At 41.1% G+C, this 19965-nt stretch overlaps 1 protein-coding gene across 1 annotated transcript; it reads left to right on the forward strand.

Annotated features, from left to right (window-relative positions):
- Positions 1–4461: 4461 nt before the first annotated feature.
- On the forward strand, positions 4462–18032 carry CNIH1 (cornichon family member 1). Its single transcript, XM_045810470.2, has 5 exons — positions 4462–4670; positions 9151–9219; positions 13195–13307; positions 14321–14464; positions 17120–18032. The coding sequence occupies exons 1-5, from the start codon at positions 4590–4592 to the stop codon at positions 17145–17147; spliced, it is 435 nt and encodes a 144-aa protein (XP_045666426.1). The 5' UTR covers positions 4462–4589; the 3' UTR covers positions 17148–18032.
- Positions 18033–19965: the final 1933 nt, after the last annotated feature.

Genomic DNA, 19965 nt, shown 5'->3' on the forward strand with positions numbered 1-19965 from the left:
GTGAGTACATTTTATTTTTTGTAAATCATACTTTAATAAAGTTGTTTTTAAAAAATGAAGGAATTATTGATGCATGCAGCAATGTGGAAGAATCTCAAAGAGAAAAGCCCCAAAACATTATGCTGAGCCAAAAAAGCAGACACACTTCGGCTCAGGGCGTGATCCCAGAGTCCTGGGATCGAGCCCCACATCAGGCTCCTCTGCTGGGAGCCTGCTTCTTCCTCTTCCACTCCCCCTGCTGTGTTCCCTCTCTTGCTGGCTGTCTCTCTGTCAAAAATATTAAAAAATAAAAAATAAAAAACAAAAACGCAGACACAAAGAATGCATATGCTTCTATTTAATGAAATTGAAGAACAGGGGAACCTGATCTGTGGTACTGGAAAGCAGGACAGGTTGTTGCCTGTGGTGGTGGGCATGAGGGAGTTATGTGGGGTGATGGCAATGTTCTCTGTCTTGTGTGGGGACGGTTATCACATGGACTTATGCGTGTATTGAAAGGCCTCATACTCTTAAAATCTTTGTGTTTCACCATCTTTAAATCTTACCTTTACGTGATTTTATGAAAAAAAAGACATGTAAGTAAAGGACAAGAACAATAAAGACATATTTTGCACACATGAAATTGCTGAGCGAGTCATTACCGTACATGGATTCTTCTTGTAAATGGTTGTGTAACAGGTGTTTCCAGGGCAAAGGGCAAGCTGGATGCCACAGCCACCTGACACTGAGAAGCCACATCCTGCTGGACACTCCAGGGCTCTCTATCTGCACGCAGCTCTAACCCAACGTTCTAGAAATGTGTATAGTGAATGAAAAATAACACTGATAGCCATCAGCTCTGCTCTGTATGGAAAGCAACTAGGAGTCAGACATCACTGCGGAGGGCCAGGAGCTGTGTATTCCCAAAACCTTGTGCTGGGAAGGGCTCCTCTTCTGAGCACATGGCATGGGGGGGCGGGCATGAACCCCAGACAAACCCCTGAGCTCCGCCAACAAGAAAGAAGTGGGCTGGCTTTGGGGGCGACCAGTACTTCCTGCCACACCTCCCATTCCTCCCAGCTCCATAGCTATTCTTTCCAAGTCCATTGTTGATGTCCAGATCCATGTGCCACCCGCAACCATCAGGTGAAATTGGTTTTCCTCCAAATGTGCAAACCTCTTCTGGAAGATTGAGAACCGTTGGCCTACAATTTTCTGTGCTCAGGGTTCTATCCTCTTGGAAGTGCCTCCTTACTCAAGGCCAGGGCCCAGATCCTCCCAAAGCGTCATGGGTACCATATGATTTATGTAACTAGGATTACAGTTCACCTATTTTCCCAGATCTGTGGGACAGCTCAAGCTGGTTGAGTGCAAAATCACGATAGTCCAGGAGCTTTCCCTGTTATGTTACCACCATATCTTTAAGTATCCTACTTACTGCTCCCCATTGGGGAAGGGTGTGTGGTTTATGAGTCTCCTTGGCCATAGAAAGAGGACTGTCTCCCTGGCATGGGCTGGATGGGGTGCTGAGCAGAGTGGCAAACATGACTACCACTTGGGTGATGGATATGGGAAGATGGCCTGCTGCTGTCTGGCAGTTCTCAACGGACACAGTGAGAAAGCAAGCTGAGCTCAGGGGCAAGGCCAGGCTGCTCCCTGGAGACGGGCAAGGCTGAGCTTGATCCTGTGGAGGCTTGGAGATGTCCTGAGCTCACATTCTCTTAACTGCTCAGCACCTCCCCTTCCCCTTTCCCACTGCTGGCTTTCTTTATCTAGTCTAGGGGGCTGGAAAGTCCTTCCAGGTGTGTATCTGAACTTTTTGGGTCCCATTCTTAGACTGCATGCTTTGTATTTGTGGGTTTTGTTTGCTAGTTCTCCGGTGGCTGACCTGTGCCTGGCTATTTCGGTTGGGGGCATGGGCAGTAGGTGGAGTGGGAGAAAACGGATGGAAAGACGAGTTGAACAAAGGCAGTCTGAGTGGGAAAAGGGGGGTGCAGGAGAGAGAGAGAGAACATAAGATTAATATTTCTTTGCCATATCATCCAGCCCCAGCCATATATACACGTAGAAGCAGGAGCTTAATTCAGTATGTACTACAAAATTACTCCCATGAAGTAAAAGGGTTAATGCAACTTCCAAAGAATCCTGGAATTGATCGAATGAGGATGGTATAGATTACTCACTGCTTGTAATGGTCCTCCAAAATGCCAAGGTAAACCCATTATCTTCCTCACCAACTGCCTTGTCTACAGTCCGTTGATCTAATCAGCCCTTTGCGCTCATTAAAATGGGTGTATTCTCTCACCAATTACAGCTGTATAATCTTGTCTAAAGCAGTGCGAACAGCACTTTCTGCAATGATGGAAATCGTTTAGATCTACGTCGTCCACCGAGGTAGCCACCAGCCACAGGAGGCTAGTGAGCATTTGAAATACGGCTAGTATAGCTGAGGCACTGAATTTTTCATTTTATTTAATTTTATCCAGTTTAAATTTAAATAGCCACATGTGACTCAATTGCTCCTAGACAATGCAGGTCTGCAATTTACCTGTGTGTTCTGGTAAAATGTGAAAGGGCTTCATACTGCCCCAGCTTCCGAGCGAATTGGTATTCTGCACGACATAGAGTGGGGGCTCAATAATCCCTTGCTGAAATACCTAACACGCTACCCTTCAATGAAGAGGAGGGGCTTGAGTTTTATATAAGACCAGTTATGGGGGTTAGGGCAGACAAGATTTCTCTTGCCGAGTCTCTTCGCCTCCTCGGGTGAGATGCGGGACGTCCCTTCTAGAGCTAAGGATGGGTTCTTGCGAGGCAGTTCCATTTTGTGTAGTAAGTTGCTGGACGTAGTTACCAGGTAAGGGACACATACATTTCAAGTGAATCTGGAGAATAGCTTGTTGCTAGAAGGTAGGAGGACCTGGAGGTTCTTGGTGAAGAACCATCACTTCCCAAAGTGTCAATAGGATTTATTTATAAGATCCAGGCTGGATCTCATGGTCTGGCTTAGACAATTCCCCGAAAACTCTTCCCTGACACCGGGAAACTGCATCTACCCCTCATTAGATGATGAACTCTCTTGGACAAATATTGCCCAAGGTTGTATTTTGCTAAGCTTCTGTGGCCTGTAGTACCGAACATCTTCATTGAGGCCTTCCTTTCTCTCACTACTGCATCTAATCAGTCCAGTCCTGCTGAGCTTCTCTCTCAAATACTAGCAAACCTGCTCATTCTTTTCTCTCCTGGCTTCTGTTGCTTTAGCTAGAGCCACAGCAGCTTCTTCTGGGACCATTGCTCTGGGCTCCTTCCTGCAGCTCTCACACTCCTCTAATCAGGATCATGGTGCACAGTTGGGCAGTTTGTATACTGCACACAGCCTGCAGTCCTGTGCCCCAGTGTGGACCTCTGTTTATCTGGAGAGAATACCTTTGTGATTTGCCCGCAGGTGCCATATAATCTTGGTGGTATAGACCTGCACTAAGACAGTAGACACTGGATACACATGGCTGCTTACATTTTAATTAATTAAAATAAGTAAAATTTAAAGTTCAATTCCACAATCATACTAGGCACATTGTGAGTGCTCAATAGCCACGTGTGCCTGGTGGCTACTGTATTGAACAGGGCAGAAAAAAGAAAATTTCCGCTATCGCCGCAAGTTTTGTTGGACAGCACTGGATAGACGCAGCTTCTAAACCCGTCTCTATACAATTTACTGGGTTGAATGATCTTTAATGCAAATCTAAATGTGTCCTTCTCTTGCTTAAAAGCCTTCAGTGATTTCCTCTTCCATCAGCAACGATCCGTTTAGCAGGTGGTGAATCAGTTTTGTGTGTCACAACCAGAGTAACAACAAAACCAGGCTTATAAGGCCCTCTGTGATCTAAACCCTTGCTAACCCCTTTCTAACTCAACACTGTTTTGTGCTAGGCTCCACTAATTTAGAACTGCTGGGGTTTCACCTGAGACACTGAGCTTTTTTTTTTTCTTTCTTTCTTTCATCTCTGCGTCTTCGCTCAAGCTGAACCCTCTGTTAGGAGTGTTGGTTCTACCTTCTCTTTGCCTGGACTTCTACTCATCACATAAGCCTCAGTTTAAAGAAACAGCTACTCCAGGAATCCTGCTCTGAACGCTGCAGAACGGGATGGATGCCCTTCTCTGACCTTTCATCATGAGCTACAGACTTCCGTTAACAGGGTTATAATACCGTAATGATTTATTTAAGTGTTCGTTTCCGGCACTATACTAAGTTCTTTCAGCGCAAGTACTGTGTTTCTCATCTTTGTATCTCAAAGGATAATCACAGTGCCTGAAACATACTAGGCACTCATTCAACAAATATTTGTTCAAAGAATAAACGAGGGAAGGAAAGAAAAATAAATCAATCAACTGAGCGGACAATGTAGGTGCATCGTAGGCTTCGGCCATCAGAGGGCGCCGGCGCACCTCGGCTGGTGCGCAGGCGCGCAGGGCGGGCGGGCGCCGTGGCGGCGGCAGTAGCGGCGGCGGTCGTGGCTGCGGCCGGGGGAAGTGAATGGTTTTACCCAGAGGGCCCTGCGCCGCCTTTCTCCGCTGGCACCGGCGTCGCTCCCTGCTCCTCCTTCCCGGCCATGGCGTTCACGTTCGCGGCCTTCTGTTACATGTTGGCGCTGCTGCTCACCGCCGCGCTCATCTTCTTCGCCATCTGGCACGTGAGTAGCCGGGGCCGGGGGAAGAAGGGCGAGGAGGCGGCACAGCTTCTTCTCGCCTCGGGTCGGCGGTCCGGGTGGCGACGGCCCCCGGAGGTCCGCGCGCCGCGGGATGGGGCAGAAGCGGGGCAGGCCGCGCGGCAAGGGCTCTGTTAGCCCTCCGTCAGCGGGCCGGGGGCTGCAGGTCCAGGGGGCTGCAGGCCAGGCTGCGGTGGCCCGATGGATGCGCCCGCTGTGTCCCCTCGCAGGCCGCGCGCGCCGCTACTCCTCCCTGGATGGGTGGGGCGGCCGCGGTCCTGCCGGGCCCTGCGGGACAGCGCTTCGTTGGCGAGGACCTTGGCCGGCCCGGGGCTCGGCATCCCCGCATCCCCAGGGAGGATGTCAAGGGCGCACGGAGGCATGCTGCGTGCTTAGCGGGAATGAAGTTTGCCAAATTACTATTATTTAATCACATTGCCTTTCTCTTCGGGTTTCCGCTGGAGTATGGCCCACATGAGCTAGCATAGCCTACTTTAGATGAATTTCCGACTCTGTTTTCAGCACTTGTTGGGTGCTTTTCGAGTAGAATGCCCTTTTTTTTCAGATTCTGTTTCCTTGTGAACTTTGATGCAGATTGGATTGATCACTTTGTTGACTGCATCTCCGAACTTTCCCCCTAAATCATACTTTGACCGCCGGAGTTTCTCAAGAGACACTCTTCCTCGCCACCTCTGTATTCACGGTAGCCGGATTTAGTAGTAGAGGGGGTTTTGATTTCGAAAATACTTACAAATCTTAAACTTCCCTAGGGCAGTCCCCCCCCCCCCCGCCCCCCGTTTTCATTTTTCCTTTTACTCCTGTCTTGCTGCACGATAGAAGCACATCCTTACTGGTTCCTGTAAGGAACAAGTAAGTTCCTCGTGACAGTTGTACAACAGATTTTTAAGCATTCTTGTTTCTCTAGCACAAAATTAGAAGCAGCCTTCTGGAAGTCAGCATTCATTAAAAATGTATCTTGTATTTGCTTCTGCCCTCCTCATATTCTTTTAGTGCCTTCTGGAATATTAATCTTTTTTTGAATGATTGGACATGTTCATTCATGTAAATTTTAAGTCAGGTTTCATCATGCCAGTAGCAAGGATTTCTTATGGAACATAGCCTGGCAGAGTGTTTAAATGGCAGCAGTGCCTTGTGTAAGAAAAGAAATCTCAAAAGTAGAATGATACCACAAATTATTCTCTTTGGATAAGAGTGCGATTATGTTTGTAATTATTTTAGAACCTAACTGCTGTGTAGTGGGGAATGCTTAGGTGGGCTGTTCGGTAACTGTTCCCTCAAAATGCTTGTCAGTAGGAACCAATAAATTAAGAGCAGTTTAGGCTCTTTGGGGGTAGAACAATACATAAAGATAATTTGGAATGCAAACTAGCTCCACTTTAGTAAGCCTCTGGTGACAGTGAAGTGTGTGGCTCCCTTCCGTTTGTAGATATGGATTTAAGTCACTTCTGCTTGATGGGTACTCTGTTTTTTGAGATGCTGAGGATTCTAAGAAAGCAAGCTGTGGATGACCTTGTTTACATTTTGAACCAGATTGTTTGGCTTAAGGAAAATCTGAACTGCATTTAAAAAAAATGGGTAATTTGGGGTGCCTGGGTGGCCCGGTTGGTTAAGCCTGTCTTTGGCTCAGGTCTTGATCCCACGGTCCTGAAATTGAGCCCCGAAATTGAGCCCCGCATCGGGCTCCCTGCCCAGCGGGGGAGTCTGCCTCTCCCTCTGCCCCTCATCCCACTTTCTCTCTCTCTCTCTCTTCTCCTTCCCTCTCAAATAAATAAAACCTTTAAAAAATAAATTAAAAAAATGGGTAACTTAGTTTCAGCGTTGAGTTGAGAATGTCCGGGTGAAGTAGGTAATTTTAAGTCTTATTATAGAATTTTTAAAAATTCATTTGTACTCCACGGATTAGCGGAGAGCTTTTATCCTTAGGGATTTCTTCGTAGTTCAGAGGATTATGCATCCTTTGAGAACAAATTGAGAATTCTAAAGTATATAATTTCAATTTTTCTATTAACTACATAACCTTCAGTTTATTTTCTTAGGTAGAAATTCAAAGATTAATGTTTACATTAATCATTGTAGGGAGGATATTTTTTGTGCTGATGGTTACATCTGTCAGTTTAGTCCTAATTCATGCTATTGATACTCTGTGGAGAGTAGAGGTGGGAGCATAGGTTTATTTGAGCAGAAGTCATTCCCTAAAGACATGCATCAAATTTGAAGGTATCCTGAATTGCATAGTTTGATATCTTTAGGCGTATATCTGTTTTGTTTTTGCACTTCTGTGGGAAATTTTGTGACCATCTTTGTCCAGACGCACAGTCACAAAAGATAGAGAACCAGTAGGTTAATCTTTTCAAGAGTTTGAAAACTCCAGCTTATAGCACTCAACAGAAGCGAGTGCAGTAACATATGCATTATAAGATCCCTTGAAATCACCTGAAGAAAATGTCCAATCAAAAGAGTTAGTTTTAAAACATAAGTTTTATACTCTGCCATGAAATTGGATCTTGTTATAGGCAAGTAATTTTATTTGCAATGACAGTCTTTATTTTGAACTTTATTACTAAGATGCATTGGGGATATATCACACAGCAAATGTCAGATATTTGATTAATAATATCCATAAGTAATCAGAAATTAGTATCTTCTAGTTATACATTTATATTTTTAAGATTTTTAACATTTATATATGTTAGGTTTCATTAGTAAAGGCAAATGCCTTTTGGTGAGTTGTGTATTCTTTTTTAAGCTAGGCTCCCCGCCCCCCGCGCCCAGGCTCTGCCTCTTTCATTCAACAAATATTGATTGAACATTTAAGTATGTGCCAGGCCCAGGGACATAGCAGTGAGCACAGCAAAATTGTCATGGAGTTTACATTTTCATGTCAATTTATTTTCTTCTGTTTCTATGTTAGTTAGAATTTTTGTTTGGTCTGGTTGGTAGATTTTGTAAAAATCTAGAAATTAAAAAAAAAAACCCATCTTTTTATGAAGTGAAGAACTTTAACAGGGAAATAAACCAGCATAGTAAAAGCTAGAAATATAGAACTCCATGGATTACCGGTAATACTGAGTAACATGGTCTCACATACGAAGATACTATTCCTAACCCACCAGAGGAAAGGCGGGTTGAGTTCTCTATCCCCTGGATGACCAGTGACAGCAACTAAAAGAACTCCCCCATAAACTTGGTGCCTTTGGCTTCTTATTTTGACATCTGACTTAATACCACAAAGTGGGGTGTTGCCCTTATTTTGATTTTTAGTACATTTTGACTTTGAAATTGTGTGTTGTGACCCTATGTTACAGCCACATTTCTCCAGAGTGTAGACAGAAACATTCTTGTTTCTGATCTTTCTGCCCTTATCACATTTATATCTGTTGGACTCCTCATACCATAAGAAGCTGGTCTTACCTGGGTTACCCTTTTTTAGGCTTTAGTTCGGTGACCTCATGAAACCTCCCGCAAGTGTAGGAATGTGCAGAGGACACAAAAGGAGGTTAGAGTGATCACTTTTACTGTGGCCTGCAACAGGGCTGCTCTTACTTATATGGCGCCGTTAGGTGCATTAGAACAACATGCCTCTCGGGGCAGAATTATTCGAAAAGTCCTCCCTCCTACACAGACACAGCCCCTCAGTGCACAGCCTGGTGTAGAGCCGATGCCAGGGCGCGTGGCGGCAGGAGCGTGCGCTGGCCTCCCTCTTCCGCCTTGGCCGCGTGTCCCATGCAGAAATTGCCCTATTCTATGTGGCGGTCCTCGCCATGAAGTTTAATAATCATTTGGTGTTCCTCTCTTCTGAGGCCATTTCTTGTATTTCCCTGTTGAAGCAGGACTTTGAAATGTGTGTGTTCGGGCACAGTGGGAACAGACTGAAGCACGTGAGTCCATCTCTAGTGCCCCACTGAACTCTGTGATGGGGGCAGGGCATGCACAAGTGCTTAGAAATACTTGACCCCGAGGGGCGCACAAACCTGTACGCAGATACTCCAGTGTGAGAAATGCCGTATTGGTAGCATTGTAAAGCCCTGTGCTCTGTGGCTGTTAGACAGGTGTGCAGTTATTTCTGCCCCAGGGAGTCAGGGAAACCTACAGAGAGGAGTTGACGTAGGAAGAGGGTTTTTAGGATGACGAGTTTTGATAGATAGAAAAGATCATTTCAAGAAGAGAAAATAACTTGAACAGAGGCATTGAAAAATTGAAAATTGAAGATATTTATCACAGTGATACCAGATCATTTAAATATTAGTATAGACATGTTCTCGGTTCTTGAGATCTGATTCTAGTTAGTTATTAGTGCATAGTGAATTTACTATAAATTGGTACATGTGGTATTGGTATATATTTGCTTTTGTTTTGTTAACTTTATTCAGTTATCTTTTGATGGTGGGGCAGGTTTGTTGCTGCTTTTTATTAAAGGTCCTAACTTATTTTAACTTTATTTTAGATTATAGCATTTGATGAACTGAAGACCGATTACAAGAATCCTATAGACCAGTGTAATACCCTGAATCCTGTAAGTTATAATATAGGATTTTTCTTTAGATTTTTAAACTGTTTTTGCTTTTAATTTAATATAATTTGAAAATGGCCAATATTCTCAGTAGCATGATATATTTGTACTTTTTGAAGTGGGCAGAATTTACAAAAATATTCTTTTTCCTGCTTGACTATTCTGACTATTATTAATCTGCCAGTGATCTTGTCAGCTGTCATACTAACATTCTTCCAATCTGCTTTTTACATTGTCGGCCAAAGACAGTTGAAAAGGTCAAAAAGATTAAAAGAGTCAAAATTGCATTAAAGGTGTGTACTGCTTTTTAGTTTAATATTTTAATGCTACATTCATTTCATGGGGAGGGTTAGGGCATTTGTATTTGTAAAATGTTCTGTTCCGTGTGCTCGTTCATATGCCTGTTGAGGTTTATGATTTCATGAAATTTCACATTTTATGCAAATGTTTGCTTGCTGGCCCAGTCAAGTAGGGAAAGCTGTTAAATGCTTATGCATTTTAAAAAATGTTATAGCCATAGGCACTTCTATATTAAATTATTTGGTGCAGTGTTTGAAAGTTGGTTAATATAAAATGACTTTAATAGATGGTAAGATGATTCTTTTGTGACTTATTGGGAGGTAGTCTGAAAGTGGAGTCTTTAGTACCATGTCTGCTTTTATCTTTGGTTATGTCTATTCTGGAATTAATTATTTACTCTTTCAGCTGATGTTTATTCAGAACCTTCTAGGTGGATAGCTCTTCCCTTAGGTTCTGGAATCTTGCAGTAGTGCTGACCTTTGGACTCATGCTGCCAGAATTTTGTGGATAACAATTTGTATACAAATGTCTACATAGTTATTTCTAATATATATCCACTCGAAATTTTTAAGACAGACTTGTCTTACACTAAGTTCTGAGCTCCAATGGATTTAGTTGTAATGTGGCTCCATTGTGCTTAGGGGTTTATATATATTTTTGACTTCATTTAGTTTACTCATTTAGGAAGATTCTCCTTTCGCCTGTAGGTTTGATTTTGCCTAATTGGTCAGAAGCTGAAAGGTTGTTTGTAAGAAAGCAGTGGGTACGTGTCCAAGCAACAGAATACGATAATTCGTCTTAAAAAATTGCTTAAGATGAGAATTTCTGTAGACTTAAGTTGTGTAAAACTGTAAGGCACTACCACGCCGGAGGAATTTTATTCGGAAAAGGGTCTATTAAAGGAATATGCTACTTCTATCATTGTTTCCTCGATAAATATGAATGATGGGAGAGATTTCTAGTTTGTCTTTAAAGAACTGCTGCAGTAAGACTTGATGTAGGTACAATTAAAAGTATTAACTTACTAGCTGATTCTCTGCTCTTATGGAACAAAATAGGTGAAGATTCTGCTTTCTCATTGGAAAGTAATAATGTTGATTGTAAAATACCTTAACCTACTGTTGAAACCAGTTATTACCAAGAGATTAAGAAACCGAAATTTCTTTTTTTGACATTTGTTCATTAATAGTGTTCTATCTTCTTTGGCTTTTCATTACTTCAAATAACCAAATGATGATGAGGATGTTAATAGCTGAAGTCAGATGAGGGCTTTCCTGAGCACCAGGCTCTGTGCTAAGCATCTTTGGCTTTTTCATTCAGTGCTCATGACTGGCCTAAAGGGTAGGTATATTGTTATTCTCATGAATATAGGAGGATAGGCCGAAGCTTAGCAGGGTCACACAGCTAAGGTAGAACCAGCATTTGAACCCAGGCAGCTGGATTTTTACACTCAAGCTTTGGTATTTCCCTAATTTACCGTAAATTTAAGAGGGACTAATTTCATTTTTACATTTAATGTGTGATTTCTGACTCTTCTTCACGGAAGGAAATTCTCACTTACAAAAGACAGGTGCTTGGGACCTCCTAATGCTGCAGAGATTGGAAGGAAGTTTTTATACCAGCACAAGTTGCGTTGGGATAGGGTGCTGATAATTGGCTTGCTAGCAGCGCATCTGACAGTTTTCCCTATTTAAAATTTGTTTTGACAATTCTGCCAAAGTATGGGGGAAGACAAATATTATTTTTTAAAATGTGAACCTTAACTAGAGATATTATGATTTGCATGTTAAGTACTATCATTTCAGCCATATTTGCTTGAGGAATATTTTGGATACTACTTTTTGTGTAAACATTGGTTCCTAAATGGAATAATTTTTGTGCCACTTACGGGGAAATTTCACCATTAAAGAATGATTGGAGTGGATTGGTTTTTATAAGAGATGAATTATAAGAGTTTCTGGACTTTTGAGGAGAAGGACCATGGCATGTGCTTCATACTAGAACTGGAAGAGTTGCAGATTATCTGTATTCTCACTCTTACTAAAGCGTATTGTTTAAGAGCAGTAGATATTGTGCTGTCAAAGTCATTTTCTCCCCATATCTCAGTCTGGAAGTGTAGGATGAAAACTTGGATGATGATTTATATTGTTAGATATCACTTGGCTTTAGAGAGCTGAAATAGACTTACTGTATTGTAAAGAAAAATCCTGTAATTTAAACTAGTGTTATAAACAGCTCTAGCGGAACAACTAATACAACGTATGTTTTTCTTGGTTTGTCCTGGTTGTAGTCCTTGTGTTTCAAAGATTTCCTGTGGACATTTTCTTATTTTCTTGCAGATGTTTGATTTTGATTTTAATTAAATGGTGGCTTAATGGTTCGTGTTATTTACAAGTTTATATACGTATGCAGAGTTTATCTTTTGTTATTTATTATATTGCTTAAGTTTGTAGAAGATATCTGTTAGTGATGTAGATTAGTTGGTTTTACTGGGATTTCATTTAAAATATTATTCATTAAAAAACTTTGCTTTACAGCTTTGAAATGGAAAAAGTGATTTGGGAGTTTTAGAAAGTGGGCTTGAGTATGTAGTACAATTGTTATTATTTCTATACCAACAGTTTCCTCTCAGAAATGATCTGATGATGTTGAGGATTCATATAATTTTACTTTGATATGATGCAGACATTTAAGAAGCTGGCTTTGCATCTGGGACTTGTCGGAAGTTATTTAGCTGAAACTTGCAATGAAAAGTTGGGGACTTTCATTTAACAGGGTCATTAGGCTGAAATCTTTAGGATGAAAAAGATAATTAAAAATGAAGCATGAACTCTTGGTCATCGTACAAAAAGCATTTTGCTTGAATCAGTTTTTCTCATTGAGTACCGCCCACAATCAAAAAAATCATTTTGTTTTTGAGTTCTGAGCTTCTCCTGGTCTGCTGAGTCTGTAGTAGTTCACTGGAAAGCAGGCTTAAAGAAACAGGAAGACCGCGTAAGAATTGGAGCTCAGGAGCTGGGAAAATTCCAATTTTATGGTTCAGAACTGTCTTTTCCCTCCTACATTGCAGAATGCACATCGTCTGCATCTGTGCATATCAGTGTTTCTCCCCCACCCCGACTGTGCTGAGATTATTGGCTTTGGCTTTCCATTGAAAAATGACTTCTGTGGTAATGTGATGTGGTTTGCTAAATATTGTTTATGTAGCATTCCTGGTTTCTGTTAAAAGCTTTAAAACACTAATGTGTAAAATGTTCTAAAGGGGAGTTTTGTTTTTGTGGGTTTTGTTAGATCATGCTGCATGTGATCAGATACCTCATTTTTGTATTTTTATCAGTATCGAATGGTGGAAAGAAAAAGTATTCCAAGTATTCAGCAAATAACTGAACCGTCTGGGTGGTAACTTTGTATAATTTAACCTGTTACTGTAAGAATTTGAGTTTTAAATTTTAAGTTTATTTATTCTTTTAGTGCAAGCTATAGCATCTGGTCAGTTTGCTTGTAATTCTGCTTTTGGTAAGAAGTTAAATATGGAAACAGACCTCAGTAGCATCTTTTGATTCTAAGAAAACAGTGATTTTTTTTTCATTATGGAAACTTGGTTGCCACCTGCTTTCCCAATTAGCATTTGACTTACTGCCAAGGCATTTTGATAACCGGCTTGTATTTTTCTTCCAGCTTGTACTTCCAGAGTACCTCATCCATGCTTTCTTCTGTGTCATGTTTCTTTGTGCAGCAGAGTGGCTTACGCTGGGTCTCAATATGCCCCTCTTGGCATATCATATTTGGAGGTAATATTTAGATATATTTCTAATACTTTTCCTAATTATATTTTAATTATACTGTGGTTGATACAGTTATCTTGCATGCTAGTCACATAAATGAAAACTGAGAATTGGTTGGCATTTATTTCAAAAATCAAGTGGAAGAACAAATCACTGTTTCAGTACCGTTTGTGGCCTTACTTTGTTACTTTTAAAGGTGCTTTTCAAAAAGCGAGGTTCAATGTACATACAACAGTGCGCATAAGTCTGAAGCCCCCATCCTTGTCAGTTACCCGTGCACCTCCCCAGGAGACCAGTGACCTCGGTCAACTTGGATTAGTTTTGCCCATCTTTGAACTTTACATGAATCAAAATGTGTAGTGTGTCTCACTTCATTCTCCGTGTTTACTTTATGATTTTAAATTTGGTTGTTTATAAAATATATTCATATTTCATAACTTTTAAAAGTTATGTCTGATCTATATAATAGAGTTAGAAGTGTGTGTGTTTTTTTTAATAGGCATGTTAAAATCTCATTGCTCTTGATTTTAGGAAATAGACTTAAGAAGTGTTTAGGTGTAAAGTGGTCTCACATCTGTAACAGTCTGAAATTGTTCTGTAAAAAAAATGTATGCATATTTGGAGCTAAGACAGAAAAGAGAAGGGTCAAGCTGTGTGGTTACTGTGAACATTTAGAATATCTTGAAGTATACTTAAGCGTTTCTGTGAGCCAAAAATTATATAAAAAAGTTAAAAGGAAGAAAATCTTCCTTTTTACAGTTATTTTGCTTTTCCTCATGTTTATGAAATTGTCGGGGAGACCAGATAGGACTTGTTTAACTGTCCTGTTCTCATATAGAGGCTCTTATTTTAAAATTAAGATGGTAGGAGGAAAGAACTCCACCCTAAAACTAATAGGAGGCTTCCCTGTATGGACCACCTCTCACTGCAACAAATGTTACTTGAGAAGAAAACCCCTCCTTCCCATCTCAAATGTTGTCTTCCCTGTTGGAGCGGCTAACCGACTGTGTGTATTGCAGGTATATGAGTAGACCAGTGATGAGTGGACCAGGACTCTATGACCCCACAACCATCATGAATGCAGACATTTTAGCGTACTGTCAGAAAGAAGGCTGGTGCAAATTAGCTTTTTATCTTCTAGCATTTTTTTACTACCTATACGGGTAAGTTTAAAAAATACAATGAATATATGATTTCACTTTGCTCCTGAAAACGTTTGCAGGCATTATGGTCTTAACAGCTTAAAATCCACTTGAAGAATAACTCAGCGTCTCGAATGGTGACTGGTAACGGCGCAGTGCACTCCCGCAAACGCACGCACACTGAGTGTGAATAAGCTGGTACTTGTCAAGGGCGGCCAGCCGGTGTGCAGCCAGAGGCAGAAAGTGTGGGCAGGGGTGCTGCTTCCTAAATTTTCAGACACAGTCGGTCAGTGAAGGATAATTCTCATTCTCCTGGCAAAGTGATGGCCTTGAGAGGGTTGCAAAAAAGTGCGAGTTTGCAAAAAACTGTGGCTTGGCTTCACTGTCTATCTTGAGATGATGTTTAATTTTTTGTCACTCTTTACAAACTGTATGCTCTACCCTTTATTTTCTGGCTTGCTTGATCTGAATGGGATGAATGAAAGATCTGTCCTATATGATGCTGCAGTTCGTTCTTCTCCCTTTCTGCCATGATGGACTCACATCATTCCTCCCGGTTAGGGTTTCTCAGCCTCCGCACTGTTGGCATTTTGGGCTGGATAAATCTTTGTTGTGGGGGCTCTCGTGTGCTTTGTGGGATGTTGAGCAGTGTCCCTGGCCTCCACCCACTAGACGCCAGCAGCACCTCCTCTCCCCCAGTCACCAAAATGAAAAACGTCTCTGGACAGTGCCAAATGCCCCCCATGGGGCAAAAACCAGCCCTGGTTGAGAACCGCCGTCCTAGGTGTCCTGTAGCTTCTCTATAAACGGGAAAAGGACACTTGCAAGTGTGGAATTATATTTCTTAAAGCTACATAAATACACTTTCTCATCTTTTATTGACATATATTCAACCAGAGAGGACATTCCACCTGATTTTCAAATAACGAAGACTGTATAAGATGGATTTGTAATCATTCTGCTTCTATTCCCTTCTCCTTTTTGTTACTTGCTAAGTACTAGATGGTAGGTTTATATTCTTATTTCTCTTTGTATCATACAAGTTTCCATTATGGAAAACGATGAAGTGCTAGACTGAGATTTATGAAAAAGGTATGTTTATGCTTTTAGAGGTTCTTTTTTTTTTTTTTAAGATTTTATTTATTTATTTGACAGAGATAGAGACAGCCAGCGAGAGAAGGAACACAAGCAGGGGGAGTGGGAGAGGAAGAAGCAGGCTCATAGCGGAGGAGCCTGATGTGGGGCTCGATCCCACAACGCAGGGATCACGCCCTGAGCCGAAGGCAGATGCCCAACCGCTGTGCCACCCAGGCGCCCCTGCTTTTAGAGGTTCTAATTATGAAAATGAGTATCCTTTAGTGCATTTACAGATGCTCATTTATGAAACAAAAATAATGGATAAGTTCTGAAAAGTGAAATGCCAGGTGTTATTTTCATTTCCTGTTAACTTTCATTTTTTCAGTTTCCTTAACAAATGTCTGGAACAGTGCTAGCATATAGCAGGCACTTCAGATGTATTTGGTGAGGGGCACCTGGGTGGCTCAGTCGGTTAAGTGTCCGACTCTTTGATCTCAGCTCAGGTCTGGATCTCAGGGTTGTGAGTTCAAGCCCCATGTTGGGCTCCATACTAGGTATGGAGCCTACTTAATTAAAAAAAAAAAAAAGACATACTTGTTGAAAGAAAGAATCGAGTCATTGAATAAATGATAAAATCGGAGATGTACAGTTGTGGGAAAATGTTCACCAGGAGATGGTGGCACTAGGTCATTTCATTTCTGCTTTAAATTGTTATCGAGTTTGCACAGCCCTTTGCTTTGTATTTCCATTTAGAGATCCTTGCTTTTGAACCTTGCATTTCCCACATCACTCTGGTAGAGTTGCCCTGAATTAAATGGTTGTTTTTATTTTGCTCACTTGTGCCCTTTTTCTTTTTCTTTTTTTTTTTTTTTAAGATTTTATTTATTTATTTGACAGAGATAGAGACAGCCAGCGAGAGAGGGAACACAAGCAGGGGGAGTGGGAGAGGAAGAAGCAGGCTCCTAGCGGAGGAGCCTGATGTGGGGCTCGATCCCATAACGCCGGGATCACGCCCTGAGCCGAAGGCAGACGCCTAACGACTGCGGCACCCAGGCGCCCCACTTGTGCCCTTTTTCAACCCTGTTGCTGTGGTCTAGAGCCTTTCTCTAATGGGGAAGTTTCTTAATTGACCATTCCCATCTGTAAAATGGGGATAGTAATGGTACCCACCTCCTAGGACTGCTTGGAGGATTCAGCGAGGTCATGTACATAAAAGATCTAGCGAAGGGCCTGGCATGAAGTGAGCCCTCCGGAGATGCCCACTGCTATTATTAGACAACTCCAGACCAGTGCACTGTTTGGATTGCTTCTCTAAGCTCTGATCCCCTATTAAGCTTTCAGCTGTGCTGTTCTACTTGCTAAAATTGGAAAAGGAATAGGGGACAACCACAGCATATGCACTGAGCCAAGTCTTACCTTAGGCAGAAGTCCATAAATGCAAATTAAGATCGTATTGTGAACTGGTCTTTGGTCTTTTCATTTTCTGTGGTGGCATGATACCATAAACCAGTTTGCTATGTAAAGCAGACTCAACGTTTTGGTGCTTTCAGTTTTTATAGTTAGGAATGTTTGACTTAATAGGCTTTTTCTTCTTTTCAGCATGATCTATGTTTTGGTGAGCTCTTAGAACAACACACAGAAGAATTGGCCCAGTAAGTGCATGCAAAAAGCCACCAAATGAAGGGATTCTATCCAGCAAGATCCTGTTTCCAGGAGTAGCCTATGGAATCTGATCAGTTACTTTAAAAAATGACTCCTTATTTTTTAAATGTTTCCACATTTTTTGCTTGTGGAAAGACTGTTTTCATATGTTATACTCGGATAAAGAATTTAAATGGAATTACGTATAAATTAATATAAAATGATTACCTCTGGTGTTGACAGGTTTGAACTTGCACTCCTTAAGGAACAGCCATAATCCCTTGAATGATTGCATTAATTATTGACTATCCTTAGTCCATTGGAAGCTTTTGTTATATATAGGAACTTGTAGGGCTCATTTTGGTTTTATTGAAATGCCATCTAATTATAAATTAGCTGTAGATGTCAGGTGCTTCTGATGAAATGAAAATATATATCTGACTTGTGGGAAACTTCATGGGTTTCCTCATTTATCATGTATGTGATTATATATGGACACATTTACAAAATAAGAAGAGTGGGATTTTTTTCCCTTCAACTTGAATATTATCCCTGTATATTGCATGAATGAGAGATTTCCCATATTTCCATCAGAGTAATATACTTGCTTTAATTCTTAAGCATAAGTGAACATGATATAAAAATATATGCTGAATTACTTGTGAAGAATGCATTTAAAGCTATTTTAAATGTGTTTTAATTTGTAAGATATCACTAAGAAATTGGTTATTATACTTACTGTTCTAATCTGGTGGTAAAGGTATTCTTAAGAATTTGCAAGTACTTTAGATTTTCAAAACTGAATGAGAGAGAACATTGTATAACCGTTCTGCTGTTCCTTTAGTGCAATACAATAAAACTCTGAAATTAACTTATTTTCAGTGCATTGTTTTAAAGATTACAAACAGCTATTTCTTACACTTGCTTAATCCATAATAAAGACATATTACTGTCAGTTTTTTAAAAAAAAGTAGTAGAGTATGACATTGTGTGTGTGCGTGTTTGTTGTTGTTGTTTTTTTTTAATACCCTGCCTGCATCTAAAAAGGAATATTTTTAAATGGCTAAGCACATTACCCTCTGTTGTCACTTGGCAAGATTCATAAACATTGATGGCACAGCATCATCATTTTTCTTAACCGATTTAAAAAATTATTGTGGCACTTCAAATGTTAAATTTTTTTTTCCTCTTTGAAACAGAGGGTTTCAAGGAAAAATGACTTGTTACATTTGAGTTTTTGCTGCTGCTTGTAAGGCAGATAAATTATGGCTTGCCTGTTTTGGGAAGGATTCTTGTGCTTTATCTGGAATGAGGTAGTTAAGGCAATTGAAAATAGTGTAAGTGGTTCAGAAGTTTCTTAAACGAAAGATCAGAGAAAGGAAACCATACCTAGGAATTCCACATAATGCTCAAGGGAGTTTACGGATGAGTTCGTGGGATTCTTACTCTGAGAGCTCCTTGAATTAGGTGCTGTTGAATTCTTGGCTAGTGAGGAAATGCTTCCCCACCTTTGGAAGAGGAGCCGTGAACATGTCGGCATTGTGTAGCAGGGTGCGTGTGCTGAAGAGAAGGATGTAGAACCAGAAGAGTGAGGAGAGCCAGACCATCTCATAATGGGAGACGCTTTAAAGACCTTACGTTTGATGGTCTGGAGAATACTCGAGGGATCTGCCTGTTGGGTCAGTTCATGCAGAAAACTATTGACCAGTTGCTAAGGCACTGAAGATTCGTGCTCAGTTTGAGCAGCGATTCAGTTTCTAATCCAGCTAATTATGGCAGCACCCACTCCTCATTTTTCTTTCTGGTTCACAAGTACTTTTGATCATGAGAGACCTTGCCAAGTCCAGATAGGTTTCTTGGGGCTGTTACTTAGCATTCCTGTCAAAGTATTTTCACAAGCCCTTGCGGTCTCTCAGCAAGCACTACTTTCTTTTATAAGTTTTAACACATCTCCTTTTAATAATGTATTCCAGAATATTCTCCAAAATTCTGCAAGGTTTACTGGCTGCAATTTGTGGAAGCCACCTTCTCATGCTTCCGAACCTTAGCTGGTTCCTCAAAGGTGACTGACTGACTGCCAGTGAGGTTTACCCATCTCAGTGGTAGGTTGTTGGTTCCTAGGCATGTAAGCGATTAAAAGATTGAGTACCTGGAAGCTCTCACAATATCTACCCATCTTCACCTTCTCCGGTATTGTAGGAACTTAAATCAGGTACTTGCAAGGTACTTGCCTTAGGCAGTATCCTACTGGCTCTTTTCCTTGCTCGGAATCTGATTTGTGCCCCCCGTTAATCTGCTTCAGGCAGCCCTCACGCTCTGTTATCCCTGCAGGCCCAGCTGCGGCATACTTAGCCTGGCTTCCTAATCCTTCCAGCTTTCACCACACTGCTCCCTGTGCAGTGACAGCTGTTTCTTTAGGTAATTTTTTTCTCCTTGTTACAGTTACTTTTGCTGTTACGTGCTTTGATTTATCTTTGAGTTTCCTAACGTCCAGAAACCAGTAGTATGCCACACTGTGGTTGGTATCTATACTGACAAGTCTTTTTTGCTATGGTACTACAGATTCCCCTGAATTAAAAATCTTGTATAAAAATGTAGTCTATTTAGCAGTTATTCTATGGGGTAATAATAGTATATCATGGAGTATGTCCCTTTAGTACCAAGGAGGTATAGGGGTAGAAACTTATTAATGACGTTTGATGATTTTCACAATGCTTAACTGGTATTGCCCAGTTGTCCCATGGTTGAGGAGAGTTGGGTCCCAGGCGATGGACAAAGTGCTAATATGTTTGAAGTTTGAATTA

Source organism: Ursus americanus, chromosome 26, assembly GCF_024610735.1.
Source record: "Ursus americanus isolate L20-20 chromosome 26, mUrsAme1.1.p, whole genome shotgun sequence".
Lineage (NCBI taxonomy): Eukaryota > Metazoa > Chordata > Mammalia > Carnivora > Ursidae > Ursus > Ursus americanus.